Genomic DNA, 17,824 nt, shown 5'->3' on the forward strand with positions numbered 1-17,824 from the left:
TAGTATGGCGAAAATGTCAAAATTTGACATGTCCCAAAAACAGCTGAAAACAACATAGTATAGCATGAAGACGCATGTAATAGTATTCAGTGTTGAAAAACCATCCAAAAACGGTCGAAAACCCCTTCAAATGGCATTTTGAAAAAATGACCAAAAAAGCAAGGCTATAGTATGGCGAAAATGTCAAAATTGGACATGTCCCAAAAACAGCTGAAAACCACTTAGTATAGCATTTAGAAGCATGTTATCGTATTCAGTATTGAAAAAACATCTAAAAACGGTCGAAAAACCCGTAAAATAGCATGTTGAAAAAATGACCAAAAAAGCAAGGCTATAGTATGGCGAAAATGTCAAAATTTGACATGTCCTAAAAACAGCTGAAAACAACTTAGTTTAGCATGTCCAGGCTTTTCATATCATACGGTGTACACCCAAAAAACGACCAAAAACCCATTAAGTAGCAGGTAAAAAACAATGCTATAGTATGGCGACAAGTTCCAAACTTGACTTTTTCGACCCGGCTCGAGATGGGAAAAGGGAAACAATAATGAAACATAAGTAGTTGTTAAAATGAAAGTTATTTATTGTAAAAGTAATTGGGTGTTGAAGAAAGTGCCAATGACTGTTGTTACATAAACAAATAAATATAACAAAAGGAGACTAACTGAGATTTTTTCATTTCTAAATGAAGCCCATAAATAAATGATAACACTTAGTACTGCACTAACAACACAAAACCAGAAACACAACTAAACAGCATCCAACCAAATTAGAGAAGTAACAATTCACAAAATGTACTCTAAACACAGTCTGCGGCCTGAGTTAACAATACCAAACAGACAAGTGCTTCAGAACGAACAAAAGCTCAAGAGGTAAGCAATGAGGCTTACTCTCTGGAGTCAAGGGAAGCAAAGACTGAAGTCGAGTCAGGACTCTTATGGTGTTGTGTGGGTGGTGCTCCGCTCCTGTAGACTGATGAGGAGTACCAGCTGCACACCAATCAGATCCTCCTCCTTGGCAGCACCGCACAGGTTGACAGCATCAGCCTGCAATTTGCACACCACTCACACACACACAACGATCTCACACCTATAAACACACACACACAGCACTCCAAAGAAGTTTCCACACAACAGGAGGGTGGAGTGCAGCTAGAGCCGTGGCGGCCGTAACATTGACATGTCCTAAAAACAGCTGAAATCCACTTAGTAGGGCATGTAGGCATGTTATAGCATACAATGTTGAACAAACATCCAAAACGGTCCAAAAACCCATAAAATAGCATGTTGAAAAATGACTAAAACAGAAAGGCTATAATATGGCGAAAATGTCAACATTTGACATGTCCCAAAAACAGCTGAAAAGCACTTAGTATAGCATAAAGAGGCATGATAGTTCATTTAGTGTTGAAAAAACACCCAAAACGGTCCAAAAACCCATAAAATAGCATGTTGGAAAAATGACCAAAAAAACAAGGCTATAGTATGGCAAAAATGTTAAAATTTGACATGTCCAAAAACAGTTGAAATCCACTTAGTATAGCATAAAGAGGCATGTTATAGTATTCAGTACTGAAAAAACATCCAAAAACGGTCCAAAAACCCATTAAAAAGCATGTTGAAAAAATGACCAAAAAAGCAAGGCTATAGTATGGGGAAATGTCAAAATTTGACATGTCCTAAAAACATCTGAAATCCATTGAGTATAACATATAGAGGCATGTTATAGTATCCAAAAACCCATAAAATAGCATGTTAGAAAAATGACCAAAAAAGCAAGGCTATGGTGAAAATATGAAAATATGACATGTCCTAAAAACAGCTGAAAACCATTTATTATAGCGTGTAGGAGCATGTTATGGTATACAGTGTAGAAAAAACATCCAAAAATCCCAGCCCAAATCCCTCAAAAAACTGCATGCTGAAAAAATGACCAAAAAAGCAAGGCTATAGTATGGCGAAAATGTTGAAATTTGACACGTCCAAAAAACAGCTGAAAACCATTTAGTATAGCATATAGGGCCTGTTGTGGTATACAGTGTTGAAAAAAACAGCCAAATAACCCATAAAATAACATTCAAAAAATGACCAATAAAGCATTGATACACTATAGCGAAAATGCCAAAATTTGACATGTCCAAAAAACAGCTGAAAACCACTTAGTGTAATGTGTAGGGCCATGTAACGGTATACAGTGTTGAAAAACTGCCCAAAACCCCCAAAAATAGCATGCTGAAAAAATGACCAAAAAAGGTCCAAAAAACAGCTGAAAAGCATTTCATATGGCGTGTAGGGGCATGTTGTGGTATACAGTCCTGAAAAAACATCCAAAAACTGTCCAAAACCCAAAAAAATGTCAAAATTTGACATGCCTAAAAACAGCTTAAGACACATAAAATAGAATGCTGAGACACACCATAGCATAGGATTTTCCAAAAACAGTCAAAAAAAACCATTTTTTGTGAAAAAATCAACTAAAAATGCCATACTATAGTATTGCAAAAGTGTCAAAATATGACATGTCCAAAAAACTTCTAAAAACCACATTAAAACACATATAATAGTGTGCCAATACAGGCCTTGGCATAGGATTTTGCAAAAATGGTCAAAAACACAACAAAATTGCATGTCGAAAATCCACCGAAAATGCCATACTATAGTATGGCAAAAATGTCAAAATATGACATGTCCAAAAATCTGCTGAAAACCACATTAAACCACGTAAAATAGCATGGCCGAGCACACCATAGCATAAAATGTTGCCAAAAAGGGCCAAAAATACCACAAAATAGCATGTCTAAAAATCCACTGAAAATGCGAAACTATTGTATGGTGAAAACATCAAAACATGACATGTCCAAATAACTGCTGAAAACCACATTAAAACACATAAAATAGTGTGCAGCGACACCCCATAGCAAAGGATTTTGCAAAAACGGTAAAAAAAAAAAAAACATAAAATAACATGTCAAAAAATCCAGAAAATGTCATACTTTCGTATGGCGAAAATTTCAAAATGTGACATGTCCAAAAAACTGCTGAAAACCACATTAAACCACATAAAATAGCATGGCCAACCACACCATAGCATAAAATGTTGCCAAAAAGGGCCAAAAACACTACAAAATAGCATGTCGAAAAATCCACTGAAAATGCCATACTATAGTATGACAAAATGTCAAAATATGACATGTCCAATAAACTACTGAAAACCACATTAAACCACATTAAATAGCGTGCCGAGACACACCCCGGCATAGGATTTTGCAAAAACAGTCAAAACACCACAAAATAGCATGTTGAAAAATCCAACAAATGCCATACTATAGTATGGCAAAAATGTCAAAATATGACATGTCCAAAAAACCGCCGAAAACCACATTACAACACATAAAATAGGCGGCCCAAACAAACCATAGTATAAAATGTTGCTAAAACACGGTGTGTTTAACAATCCAATAAACATGCCTACCCATTTAAAAAATACAAGTAGAGTATTAGAATTGAGGACAAATAAAAGCTGTTAATAGGCTTCACTTACAAATCAATTCATATTGTCAACTTTAATGTTAATATTAACAAAAAAAAAGTCTGTTACATCCAGACCAAAACATTCACATGAATATAGCAGATTACACAGACAATTCATACTGGACATTGATACTCTTAAATGTTTTGTATCCTTATGGGGATCTTTGTGGTCTTTTTCCAGGATGAAAGTGATCAACATGATATTTTTAGGGTAAACTAACTTGATGTTAAGTCCGAAATAATCACACGTATCTCCTCACTATAGTGATGGCACCACAACGAACAGTTACTTCATATAGATTAATTAAACTTTGAGAACTGTAGCACTTAACTGAGATCAATTCACAACTGACTCTTGCAGTTTAAGATTGAAATAATCTGTATTTGGTTAATTTAGCAAACAAAAAAAGGCACTGTTATTTTAGTTGCTGTTAAAATAATTTCTCATCTTGCTCTTCCCGAATTGCACATTGACGAAATATGCAGACGCCCACAAAGAAACAACTGATAATGTTGCCCTTTCTACTCATTAAAAAAAACCATTTTCTCATAATGATTATAAGAAAACTAGCCAAAAATGATTATTGCCCATAGTGAAAACAAAAACACAGCCATAAGCAAAGCCACAAGCCACTTGAACCCAGGTTGAAGATTCATGCAGTGCACATCTAGCAATACACTGACTGGTATATAAATTTACAAAAAATATTTGACTGTGGACAGAAGACATTTTGAATAAAAGGATTTGTTTTCTTTAAACTTAGCGAAAGAAAAAAAATCATCTCAACATAGTAGTACACGCACAACCTGAGGAATTATTTGAAACAATATGTACTCATCATAGTGCTCAACGGAAGTTGGGGTTAACTGATTTAATGCAATCAAATAAAAAAGTTAATAAAAGGCATTTATGTTCTAAAACCCAAACACTCAAAATTGGCATGTTTTGGTATAACCAAACACTCAGATCAAAATCAGTTTTAATTTTATAACTTAAAACTAAATTTTAGTTCCTAAACTGCTGTTCAGTCAAGACTAATAAACCCCATAAGGTATTTTGAGATCAAGAGCCTCCGGAATATTTCTAGCTTTAAGACTTTTGGAGGAAGCCGATTGTTGAGATTGGTTGAATTAGACATGAACAAACCCCAACCCGGACATTTCAGGTTTATTTCAGTCTTGTCACTGACAGAAAAGTCGGTGACAAGACAAGTCCAATCTTGTCACTGGTGCTAGCAGTTGTAATTTTGGAAGTGCATTTGCTCATAGATAAATGAGGGTTCTGCCCCTGCTGCAAATTTAAGGCATTACATCTTGGAGGACGCGGCGATAGCTGAGGCTCCTGGACGACTGTAAACATGCAGAGTTGTGCTCTGTGAAAGAAAGAAAAAGTGAAGAAAGATGGCATTAGCTGATTTATGGACCAAAATATGAACAGCATACTCATTGATTAACTGTTGACATAGTGAACTATACAACAAATAAAAGGTCCAGTAGGTGTGAAAAAATGTAGTTCTATTTGTGTTAGTTGATTATGAAGTAGTTATTATTTTATTTAAATTTTTACCACATGCTATATTATGATTTTTATGCCATTTTATGGCGTGCTACTTCCTGCTGTTATGGACCACATACTATACTATGATTTCTTTGTGCAATTTAAATTACATACTATGATATGAATGGGGTTTTTTTATGCTATTTTAGAAGTACTATAAAAGAAAGTCTGAGCTTCCCTACTTAGGCAGCTGCCCCCGCGACCCGACCCCGGATAAGCGGAAAAGAAGGTGAAGTTCAAGGTGAAGGTGAAATTAAAGTAAAAGTGTGTCATTGATGTAACTGATTAGAACTCAAAGATGCAATTAGGTCTTTAAAAGTATGGAAATAATATTAACTTCAACTTCAAGCATATAACCTGACTTTAACCTGGGTGGGGACTTTTTATTAGACTTGGCTGGGACTGTGTTTACCTTCTGTGCCTCTGCGTTGTACTTGTTTAGAAGGGTCTGAACCCGGTTTCCATAGTCTGGATGGACAGCCTTCAAGCTCTCAACCTGCATTTAAAAAAAAACAAGACAATGAGACTTAAACCCTGAACATATTCTTACCAGTGCAAACTATTACCTGCCAAAGATTTTGTTACTTCTCATGACAGATTTCTGTATTTCTTTTTGGTTTGAAGTGGGCTGGGCTTTTTTTTAAAAAAAAAGGTTATATAAAATGTACCTCTGTATACCAATAGGGTTTTAGCAACATTTTAACAAGAATTTGAAGACATTTGGTGGGTTCTTCCTCCCACATGTCAAAGACATGCAGGCCAGGTTATTTGGTAACTCTAAATTGCCCTCAGGTGTGAATGTGAGCATGAATGGTTGTCTGTCTATGTGTCAGCCCTGCGATAGCCTGGCAACCTGTCCAGGGTGTATCCTGCCTCTCGCCCAATGACAGATGGGATAGGCTCCAGCCCCTCCCAAACATGTTAACTATGTTAACATGTTTTTAGATAAATGTTTTTTCATACATATGCATGAATTTATGTCAATTTTCCCCAACTCAAAAGATAAAACCAAAGTCACTGTACTTGGCACTCCACAACAAAAAACTCATAATGTAAATAACTGAATGGTGTAGACACCAAAATAAAGTGCAAGCCAGCTTGTACAATATAAAAGGCCAGTCCTCTGGCAAAAAACGCTCCCTTTTCTGAGAGTGAAATCAAAGATCAGTGAAGACTGAGTCAGTGACTCTGCATCATGCTTTTGAAAAGAATTGCCAGATGAACTAAAGTGTGCCCTAACCCCTCCTGTAAAAGCAGGCTTTAAACCTTTTTTTTGCTGCCTTCCTATGTGTTTATGGCAACTTCAGGATTATGTCTAAGTTTGTATATGTTCTCATATTCAGTCTTTCAGAGTTTGTATTTAAATGCTTTACTTTAAAGTTTGTAAAGTCATTTGCCTCTTGTCATTTGCCTTGCTTTACACCCACAAAACCATGTTTCCTGTGTGCAAGCTCACCGTCTTATTTGTTTGTTTTTAAAAGCTACATCATGTGGTTTTGTGTTTTTTTTTTATTTGTGTCATTTCTAAGTAGGTGCTATTAGTTCACTAACCCAATCATTAACAATCATTCTTTTCTGCTATTAAGAGTAAATGTTAACTGATAACATAATAACACTCTTTAAATGGTAAGTGACAAGTGACACATACTGTGTGGATACTAAAAAGGTGATGCAGACTCACCATGCGTTTTTGGATGAAGAGCTGTGCTCCCTTCAGGGACCCTGCCATGTTCTGGCAAAGTCTCTGGCGCTCCTCTTCATTCAGCACCTGGGTGAAGAAGGCACGAACCTGCAATAAAACACAAATATAAAACATTGGGTCAGAGTACAAAAAAAGAAAAAAAGTCAACAAACAAATGGGTGCCCTTTTAATATACTAGAAATGTGACTTATTGCCCATTTAGCCAGACATGTGGATGATAAATTCCCTTGTCTGCTTTGCTGTACTTTAACTGCAGCAGGGTAGTTGAATACTGATTGATATTCATCATATTAAAGCAGAATTAAGTAACATTAACATAAATTTGTAATTATGTTTCATATTCACTCTCCTTAAGTTCTGTTTTGGTCCTAAAATGTGGGTCTTACACTGCTTCATTACAATCATTAGCTAGTCGCTAACTTTGTCTTTCCGCTGTTCGGTACTGGACAGGAAGCATACTGTGGGTTGCTTCCTGGAGCTGCTTCTGCTGAAAACCACACTGATGAGAAAAGTGAGAGGGAACCAAAGCAATAAACATGCCAACCACAACACCAAACCAATGAGTTGAAAAAGGCTGAAACTCTGTAAAGCTCAAGGGAGCTGCAGAGTTGGGTGATAATTCTCTGAAGGTTTGCCACTATAAGCAGCTTCCAAATACAAGTAATCATTGTATCTATTGTTGACAATGAAAAATTAATCAGTGCAACTTTGAAATACATACATAAGTGCTTTCATAGAAAAAGAGTAATGACTTCATGACTTAAAATAAATGTGTTTTTGCAGCAACCACTGTAGTTAGAAGCCCATCTACAAAGGGCAAAGTTGGAAAAACACTGATCTGTATCCTGTTTGTGTCTGCAATGGCAGCAAGGGTGGCAGGCAACAACAAACTGCAGACGTACAGCCTGCAGTTTGAGCAACAGTCCAGGAGAGCCATTTGAATATATTAGCCAAGTAAATAGGCCTGTTAAACTGTGACATTCTCTTTACCTGTGTGACATTATCTTCATCTGCACTGTTGTAGCGTGCCACATCCAGAGACACCTTGAACTTGGACTCAATGAACTGAGGCTGGGTCTCTGGGGCACTGAAGCTGTTGGGATAGTAGTTTGGAGCTCCACCTAGAGGCCGGGAAGAGCAAACACTGGTGAGTTGAGTAAGAAGAGGAAGAGGGATGAATTCTACAAATACTGAAGTAACTACAACAAAAGAGGTGTTTGTTACAGTGTAAATGACAGTGTTTTGTCTTCATATATTCAACACAGTTAGAACTGAATATTGAATAAATCTTCTAAACAGAAAAAGAAACATATCTTGAGACTATAAGAATTTCATTTGGAAGAAAAATGGGAAATATGGACAAAGGTTTTGTATGTAAAGACTGAAAATAGCAACATCAAAACCGAGATGCAAACAATGTTAGAGCTGAAATGATGATGAAATGTTTCATTTTGAACCACATCCACTTTTCATAAAGTTTGATGTAATCAGTAGTGTTTGTTGTGTTGTTATTTGGTTAAATGTTTGGGGTTTTTTTGTATGTATGAAATGGTTGACATCCTGGGACGCAAGACAAATTTCAGAATGTTTTTTCCTGATAATTAAGTAAAACCGAATCAAGTCAAGCCATGAACAGGCATTTATAAATGATGGGGGGGGAATAAATAATGAATTCCTCAAACAGTGTCCATTTTGCCCTTAGATTTTTTTGTGTGATTTACTGTATTGTACTACGTTGCAAAAATGTTGCCAATAAAAATGTATGTGGAAAAACAAAGCATTCTCACTTCTGCTCATTAGTGATGAGAATGGCTGGTACTGATCGACTATGAAGGAATTGTTGCTGTGCATCACTACCCCTATCTCCCTCTCTCTCATATCATTATGTTGTCTACTGTAAATTTATTGTTCTTTACGACATTTATTAGACGTCTGTCTGTCCTGCAAAAGAGAGATCCGTCCTCAGTCACTCTTCCTGAGGTTTTTACCATCTTTATTCATTGTTAAAGGGGCATTTTGGGGAAGTTTTCCTCAGTTGCTGACAGAAGGATGTCATGTACTGTGAAGCCCTCTGAGGCAAATTGTGATTTGTGATAACGGGCTTTTTAAATAAAATAGTTTTGAATTGAATTGCTAAATATGGTTCACTATGTCAAATTTAATACAGTCCAAATGGCGACATCTGTTGGAGAACCCTAGGTACTGCATCTGGTGGTGGGGGGTGTGCTTTATTTTATGCCAGGTGGCCCATCACTGCTAGAAAACACTGCATACACATTATTGTATGCAGGAAGAAACACAGACAAATCCACAGAGACAGACAAACAGGCAGGACAATGACCTACCTTGGTTGTCAAACATGCACATTGGACCATCACGCTGGTAGTTGGTCACACGGGCCCTGAAGGGGCAGTTGACGGGAATCTGCAAGTAGTTGGCTCCCAGTCGGTGTCGATGTGTGTCTGGGTAGGAGAAAAGACGACCCTAGACGAAGATACAGGAGAAAGACACACAAGACAGAACCCTGTTACACCGCAGGTTTCTGTAATGTCAAATGTGAATACATTTTGAGAAGTTTATTGGCAGTATTTAACCCAACTTTATTTCTGCTGGAAGAGAATGAAAGCATCCAAACTTGGGCATCACCTAATAACCACACTTTAATGAGACACAAATGAGACTGAGACTGGTCCTTCAAGATTTTTTAAGTTATCAAGGAATGTTGTTTTAGTGATCAAAACAAAAACTAATGCCTCTGCAAACCAGTCAAGTTGCACTTACAGTCAACATCGATGTCTGTGAAAACATGGATGCTCCACACACATCTCCCACTGGCAGAACAGAGGATCTCAAGGTGAGCACCCAAGATTAGTGTCGCCGATTCAGTATCTGACCAAATGGTAATAGGTTGATTTATAAGTCGTTTTTTAGACAAAATTTAAAAAACAAAATTTCATTTGTCATGATAGGCTGGGTCACAGTGACCTCGACATTTGAACACCAAATTCTCATCAGTTCACCATGGAGTCCAAGTTAACGTCCATGCCAAAATTGAAGACATTCCCTCAAGGCAGCCCTGACAAATCTCATTCATGAGAAGGGATGGACAACCTCACCCACCCCACCCCCAAAAACAGCATCTGGCCACAACTGTCACCGACACTGCGCTTCAGGCAGCGGAATATTGCTTTTGTTTATGATGTAATTATTTATTTATTGTTTTCAATTGACTGAAAAACGTCAGGAGAACATGTGTTGCGGTGTCACCTGCAGCATCTTGTCAGGGCTCGGCTCGATGCCCGGCGGCATGTTGCTGGGGTCAAAGGCCAGCTGCTCCACCTCTGAGAAGTAGTTGACTGGGTTCCGGTTCAGTACCATTTTGCCCACTGGGATCAAGGGGTAATCTTTATGTGACCAAACCTAAATGAGAAAAAATGCAACATTCATTAGCTGAGAGATAGTTTCTTAACATCACCTCATTTCTATAATAAACATCAATTCAAAAAACTCGTCATCTGATGTTGGTATCTGCATGAATAATTAATCCTTTTATTAATTGGAAAATTAAAATGATAACTAAGGAAAAAGTTTTGCTCACAATCCAACACAAAGTGATGTAAAATGAGGGATGCCAGGATCATATACTCCTAATGCTAGCACCACAGTACATACTACATAGTGCCCGAATGTGTTGATGGCTTGAATTTTTTGTATTTCTCTTTACGAGGTTACAAAAATAGAGTGATAAAAACTATCTGACAGATTGGGATTCATTTGTAGAGCTTCATTAAATTATTTGACTGATGAGCTGTTAAGGGTTTGCTTCAAATACATTTTTAGTAGGTTATTTTTCTATTTATTGAAAGATAATATCATACACTCTTATGTGATAAGAACATTATTTACAATTATGCGTTTGTTTTGACAATTTCAGTGAACTTTTTTTTAAAAAATACGTTTCCCTTAACGATATTTTTGACTCACTTGAACAGAAATAGATCTTGATGGGACTGTACATCATTCAACCTCATGCAAGTTTCACTGACAAGTATCAACACTGCGGTGAACCTACAAAAACACCTGTAATAATGTCAATTTGTTGCAAACACACATTTGAAGTAACCCACAAGAGGTTACAGTTGGGTTCCTGAGCAATATGAAAAAGTATGAAATTGGACTTTAGTCATTTTCAGGTCTGGATATGTGTGGAAAAAAGTTTGAGTTTGAAAAAATATTTGCAGATATAATATTTCCAGACTATTCGATTCTGTTTTCTAAAAGCTAAAATTCAGAATTTCTAAAAAATAAATTGATCATACAAGAGTGCGGGCCACAGCAAGTTTTCTGAAGACTGGCGGTTTGTACTAAGGTACCAAATATGGTATTATGGTATAAGAAATCTGCAGAGACCTTTTAGAAATTTAAGTGTAAAAAAAGTATTTCATTTTAAAATGGAAAACGTGTGGGCATCCAGGTTATAATGTAAGTGAATACATTTTTACAACTACAGGACTCAACTTTGCGGCCCAGTTTGTCCTGTTGTGGAAGGATGTGGTACCTTGGTAAGATCGAAGGGGTTGAACGGGAACTTCTCTGCCTGCTCAAAGGTCATGACCTGGATGTAGAAGGTCCAGGATGGAAAGTTGCCATTGGCAATGGCATTGAACAGGTCTCCAATGGCATAATCTGGGTTGGTGGAAGCCAGGCGGCCTGCCTCCTCCACTGACAGATTCTTTATTCCTTGATCAGTCTATAAAAAGAAAACATAACATATAAAATAACAAAGCAATGCCAAAATCTCAGGCGGCATATCTAAGTTAAATGAGGATTAAACCTGGGCTCAAACAGACCTTGTAGTGGAACTTGCAGTAGAAACATTCGCCCGCAGCATTGACCAGTTTGAAGGTGTGAGAGCCATAGCCGTTCATGTGACGGAAGCCATCAGGCAAACCTCTATCGCTGAACAAGAAAGACACCTGCAGAGAATCCACGACAGAAGATCCAAAATCATGCAAAGTTTTCTCTGCCAACTACTACTAATGTAAGCCAAGAGCAGACGACTGTATGTATAAATGCAATAAGGCTAACAAAACACTGCAATACTACATTACTTTAAAAAAATTGTTCATTTTGATCAAAAATATTCATATGCCATCAACTAAGTTGCTTCCTCTCTGAAATATTCCTTGTTACACTAGACTAGAATCTGTCTCCGACAACAGTCTCAGACTCAGCAGCAGCTACCTGATGCAGACTCTCAGGCCTCAGGCTCCAGAAGTCCCACACCATGTCAGGGTCTTTCATGTGGGTTTGGGGGTTGCGCTTCTGGGAATGAATGAACGACGGGAACTGCATGGGGAAAAGGGGGCAGGTCAATGCGATGTGTTTTATATTTGATCCATGTTAAAGAGTAACTCTGGTATTTTTGAATCAGAATCCATTTTCCCATGTTTTTGTGTCTATATGACTAATGGGAACATTTTTTAAATTGGTTCAGTACTGAGTGAGAGCACTGCAGCCAGCAGTGCCAAAACAGGCTGAAATGAAACCTCTCAGGGCATTTGTGCACTGTCAGTGTATGTCCAGTAAGTGCTGGTTCTTACCCCTGCAGCTCAGATTATCATTTTAAGTGTCTGACAACATTATGAAAAGGATCCCTACAGTGGTCGACTTTATTGTTTAAGAGTAAGATCATTTATGTTTACCAAAAACTGTGGCAAAAAAGAGAGATTTTGGTGGATGTAAAATAACAGTGCCATATTATCAGTGTAGTAACATTGCAGTCTGTTTCACCACTGTCAGCTGCAGCGCACTACCTCAATACCGGAGCAGTTTCAATGATTGTTCTATTAGTCACTTAAACATAAAAACATGACAAAATCAGATTGAAAGCTATCTGATAGACCTGATTGATTGAAAGAACTTACCCTTTACCAAGATCTGATCTGATTTTAGTTTGATCATTTTTGTGCTGCAATACGGAGTTTGGTCTCCATAAGTGTTTGACTTTGGAATGCAATAAACTTTTTTCATGACTGATGGAACTGGCTCTACTATCTGTTTATATTTCCTCTTTTTTGACATGCTTGAGACAAAACTTGTTGGGACTATTATCCAATCACATTGTGGCCCTCCACACATCAGTTCAAGCAAAGCATGGCTCATACACCACCCACTCACCAGCAAGGCGTCCTTGATGAAGAAAATGGGGGTGTTGTTGCCCGTCAGGTCCCAGTTGCCCTCCTCAGTGTAAAACTTGACTGCAAAGCCTCTGGGATCTCTCACTGTGTCTGCTGATCCTGATTCACCAGCTGAAATAAAATGCAAATAAGAGAAAAAATTTAACTGAGAAATTAATGTCAGAATACCACAGACATTAGCTGTGTTCCAAACCGTCCCCTATCACGGATATAGTGCACTAGTGGTGTTCAAATTCTTAGTGGTTAATTTCATCCGCTATATAGTGCTCTATAAAATACCCACAATGCACAGAAAATTTCAGTGTACATACAATGTTACCCTACATGTAATTCCCGTATATCACAATGCAATGCAGCCGTGTATTTCTGGGGGGGAAAAAGATTTCAACGTAGTGTCCGAAAATTTCGTTCGTTATTCCCTATATATTGCATTATCTAATACACACTACATAGGGAATAGTGAGTAAATGAATGAAGGGGGCGGTTTCGAACACAGCTATTGACAGAGCTATAGTTTTTATTTCACTGCTTATCATTTAAGTTGTTTTTTAAGCAGAGATCATGTATTATTGTATTATTATCATGTATTATTTCCATTTCACAAATGATTATTGATTGACTACAACATAGAACATGATGATGTCATAGTGAGGTTGACCTTTGACCCTTTGTATATCAAATATATCTTCAACATTTTGTATCTCCTCAAGCTGTTTATGAGATATTGCGTTTACAAGAGTAAGAGACGAGGTCTTTAACCTTGACTTTTGACCTATGAGCACCAAAGTCTTATCAGTTCATCATTGAGTCCCAGTGGACATTTGTGCCAAATTTGAAATTCACTTAAGGTGTTCTTGAGATATATTTTTTTCAAGAATGAGATAGATGAGGTTACAGTGACCTTGACCTTTGACCACCAAAAACTAATTAGTTCATTTTTGAGTCCAAGCAGATGCTTTTGCCAAATTTGAGGAATTTGGCACAAACAAAGGCATTCTTGAGATATTGTGTTTACAAGAATGAGACAGACAGACGGACAACCTTAAACCATAATGCCTTTGGCCCCGGCTGTTGCTGAGGAATAAAAACAGATGGTACAGTTTTGAAAAAGATTAAAGTCAAATCAACAGAACATAAAAAAAACAATAAAATGCCACTAGTTTTTTGTTGTTTTTGTTTGAAATTATAATTAGTATATTTAGGGACACACATAATTGTCAGCTCATTTGTATCTTCTGACGATTTTTGTCTTTATGCTTATTCTATCTCTGCAACTTGCAATAGTGACTTGAAACAGGACACTGTCAGGACATAAAATGCAGGGGCAAAGCCTTTTTATATATATATATATATATATATATATATATATATATATATATATATATAGTATGGGCAAATATCCGTATACAATTCCTTTATACAAGGTAGTGACTCAAACGTTAAAACATAACATAATTATTCTTACCCACAGTGGAGAAGCGGACAGCAATAGGTGTAGTCTTGCCGACATGCTCGAACACCTTGGCCTTGGAGTAGCGAGTGATGTCATGAGTCACCTCAAAGTAGCCAAATGCTCCTGCATCACGTAGGAAAAATAATAAGACATGCATAGTGTAGTTGACATATTTATATCAGGTGAAATATGTGTGGTTCAACTACATGTAGCTGACTGCTCAGACTTGTCGAGTGTTATGTCACCACACACTGGACAGAATGCGGTTTTCTATTAAGAGGGGCAACAAACAAAATTTGCTTAATATCTGACCAAAGTATTTGACCTTGATCCAAAAAGCTTGCAATGATTAGCAGATTTGCAGGAGCTAATCCATAAATAAGAATGACCCTCATGGGCGTTTTGCATTCTTTTTTGTCAGTTAGTTCAGTCGACTTTGATCAAGTGTGTGCACGTATGTTTGAGCTCTTTCCAATATCAATAACTAGTCTGAATTGTAAACTATGCTATATTTGTCAGACTATTATGCTCTGTAAGAAAATAATCTCAACTCAACCACATCACTAGAGTTAGCTAGGAACTAAACCTTGAGTTGACTTTATTTTGTTACAAATATTGACCCAAAGGTTATAAAGCTGCCTAATCCACCAAAATGTATGTATAATTCAAGGAAAGTGCCAGTTTTATTTTAATTTTTAATTTATTGATATGCACTTACAATATTTTTTGTTTGCTTATAATTGTGACTGGGATACTTCCATGCTCAAAATCTGTTTGATATTTAATTTTTTTTTTCAGTCTGACAAGTCCTGTTATTTAAGTTTGTGTCATTGAATTAATGGAATATGAGCATGAGAAACAAAACCATCCTGGCAAAGAGTTCTTAGTCCTGCATACTTTCACAAGTATTATATCATTATAATTAATAATAATTGGATGGAGCATTTCAACACCACCACTACATTGATTTGGACACCGTAACATCATTCAAAGAGACGAGTGTAACCACAGCTACTTAAACTATGTGTGACGCACATATTAACTGTTTACTGACGGAGGAGGTAGAAACAAGCTACTTTTTGCAATAATAAACAACACAACATCTCGAGATGAAATCTGCAACTTAAAATGAACGTGGGCCAAGGGCATAAATTGAGGGGGGGTAATTGCCTCTTTCCCTACTTCCTAAACTCTACTTCTGCCCCCTCGCTTGGACCACGGCCATCTTCAAACTCGACTTTCATTTTTATCTCATCTACACACCTGTGGTTTTGTGACTGCATCTTGCACAGTTGCAAAGCTATTGTGCTGACAAAAACAGTCTGCAGAAAGACATATTAACAAAAGATGAAAAAAATAAAGACTCAAAATGGATTCACTCTCTCAGACACACACACACACACACACACACACACACACAATACGAAAACAATACAACAATACAAGCCATTGTGACGTAGCGTTTGGTAACAAAACTCTTCCCTAATGTGTAATGCCAACTGGATATAGACACCATGGAGGTGACACAGAGGAGATTGATTTAACACTCACCCGCCCCTTTGGCATGCACCACTCTCTCTGGGATTCGTTCCCGGTCAAAATGAGCCATCTCATCTGTAAAGACCACATCTTGGACCAGCAGAGGGCCCCTGGGTCCTGCAGTCTGCAGGTTCAGCTTGTCTCCCACTGGATGGCCAGCCCCTGTGGTCAGTGTGTCTGACCTCTGTTGCAAACAGAATTCATGGTTAAAAAACAAACAGTACAGTAAGTACTTACTTAAGATATGTTGACAAATTACATCACATGTGCATGTATCACAATCTAAATTTGATATCATATTGTAAATAAATCATCATATAGTAGGTCAGATAACCCAAGATGACAGCTTCAATATTTTGTTTTGTTAGAAAGAAAAAGTAAAGATCCAAAAATAATATAAAATACAGAAGTAGCAAATCTTTATATTTGTCAACACAAGATACCCAATGTTTGGCTTTAGCTGATGGCAAACAATCACAATTGTTTAAGATTCACTTCTGTCAACCAACCAACCCAACAAATTGACTAAATGTTTCATCTCTCATAAAACAAACAAATAAACAAAGTTTCCCAACTACACTAATCTGCAAAAACATTAAAACCACTGGCAGGATGAAGTGAATATCATTGATTATCATGTTACAATGCAATGTTCTGCTTGGGTGAAACCTTGGATCCTGACATATGTGTAGAAGCCACTTGGCTCGTTGCACCCACCTATACACTGCTGCAGACGTCCAAGTTTGGAGGCCAGGTCGGTGCCTTGTGCAATGTCAGGTGGCATCCACATGAATGCCAGGGTCCAAGGTTTCCTAACAGAACATTGCACTGTAGAACGCCATTCAATTCAGTGTTACTTACTTGCAAGCAAACTGCATGCATATTTCTACAGCTGACCAGACACTGATTGTTGCAAAGTTGCACCTGATGCACCAGCTAGGTCCACCAGATAAATGTGCTGAGAACACTCCATCTTCATTATTTTCACAGCTGTTTGTCACATATCATTTTATTTATATTCATTTGAAAAAGGTGCACTCTGCTTAGTGTGAGGATTATCACAACACTGCCCAGGAAACCTGCACAGCTGCTAAACAGCTTGAATGCAAAAAAACAAACAAAAAAAAAAAACAATATTGAGACAGTAAGTTACAAAATCCAAACTAACTCAACATGAAGTGGTGGGAGGGGCGTTGGGTCACTTAAGGTGATGGTCGCTATTTGCTCCGATTTCCTCTGGTTATATAACCCACATGAGTAAAGTTCAACTACAAACATGCCTCAAGACCATGGCCTTGTTTAAGGCTGTTTGCATGTTTCTTTTAAGAAAAAGAAACGGGTTTTGGTCAATGCCACATAACGTTATTTCATATTAGACTGGCTAGCTTAGCATGTAACGTTAGCAAACGACTCATGACAGGTTTGCTTCTGAGCGCTTTAAAAACGCAACGACTGTAAACATCACCTGAACACACCGTTAACAGTAACGTACTGGACACGTTAAAACATTATGAAGTCGTCTGCAAAGCCGGGTTTCGGTGTTGAACGCTAGCTCACCAGCAAAGCTAGCTCTGTGTTGTTAGCTTGTTACCCTAAACGACCTCTCACCCATTTATCCCAAGTCAGGCAGCGCTGCGCAGAAAAAACACTAGCTCAAATGCAGGGAATATACAGACCTGGGAGACCCTGCTCTCCTTCCATATCTTCATTTGATCGGTGGCTTTATCTCTGTTGTCAGCCATTTCGACAGTTCAGCGCCTCTGGACGTTAAGACCACACACTGCTGGGTTGGTGTTGCAGGGACGCTGTTATCTGTCTGACCCGATGTCTGGCAAATTCTTC

The 17,824-nt window shown here is 37.7% G+C and overlaps 1 protein-coding gene across 1 annotated transcript; it reads right to left on the minus strand.

The window, feature by feature from the left end:
• Positions 1-3,536: 3,536 nt before the first annotated feature.
• Positions 3,537-17,816, minus strand: cat (catalase). Its single transcript, XM_042495969.1, is given in 14 exon segments — positions 3,537-4,854; positions 4,856-4,903; positions 5,501-5,584; positions 6,770-6,877; positions 7,781-7,911; positions 9,136-9,274; positions 10,058-10,210; positions 11,349-11,540; positions 11,641-11,766; positions 12,035-12,139; positions 12,971-13,101; positions 14,456-14,566; positions 15,995-16,166; positions 17,659-17,816. Coding segments are annotated over 14 exon segments (1,722 nt in total). The 5' UTR covers positions 17,725-17,816; the 3' UTR covers positions 3,537-4,698.
• Positions 17,817-17,824: the final 8 nt, after the last annotated feature.

This window comes from Plectropomus leopardus, chromosome 11, assembly GCF_008729295.1.
Source record: "Plectropomus leopardus isolate mb chromosome 11, YSFRI_Pleo_2.0, whole genome shotgun sequence".
Taxonomy (NCBI): domain Eukaryota; kingdom Metazoa; phylum Chordata; class Actinopteri; order Perciformes; family Serranidae; genus Plectropomus; species Plectropomus leopardus.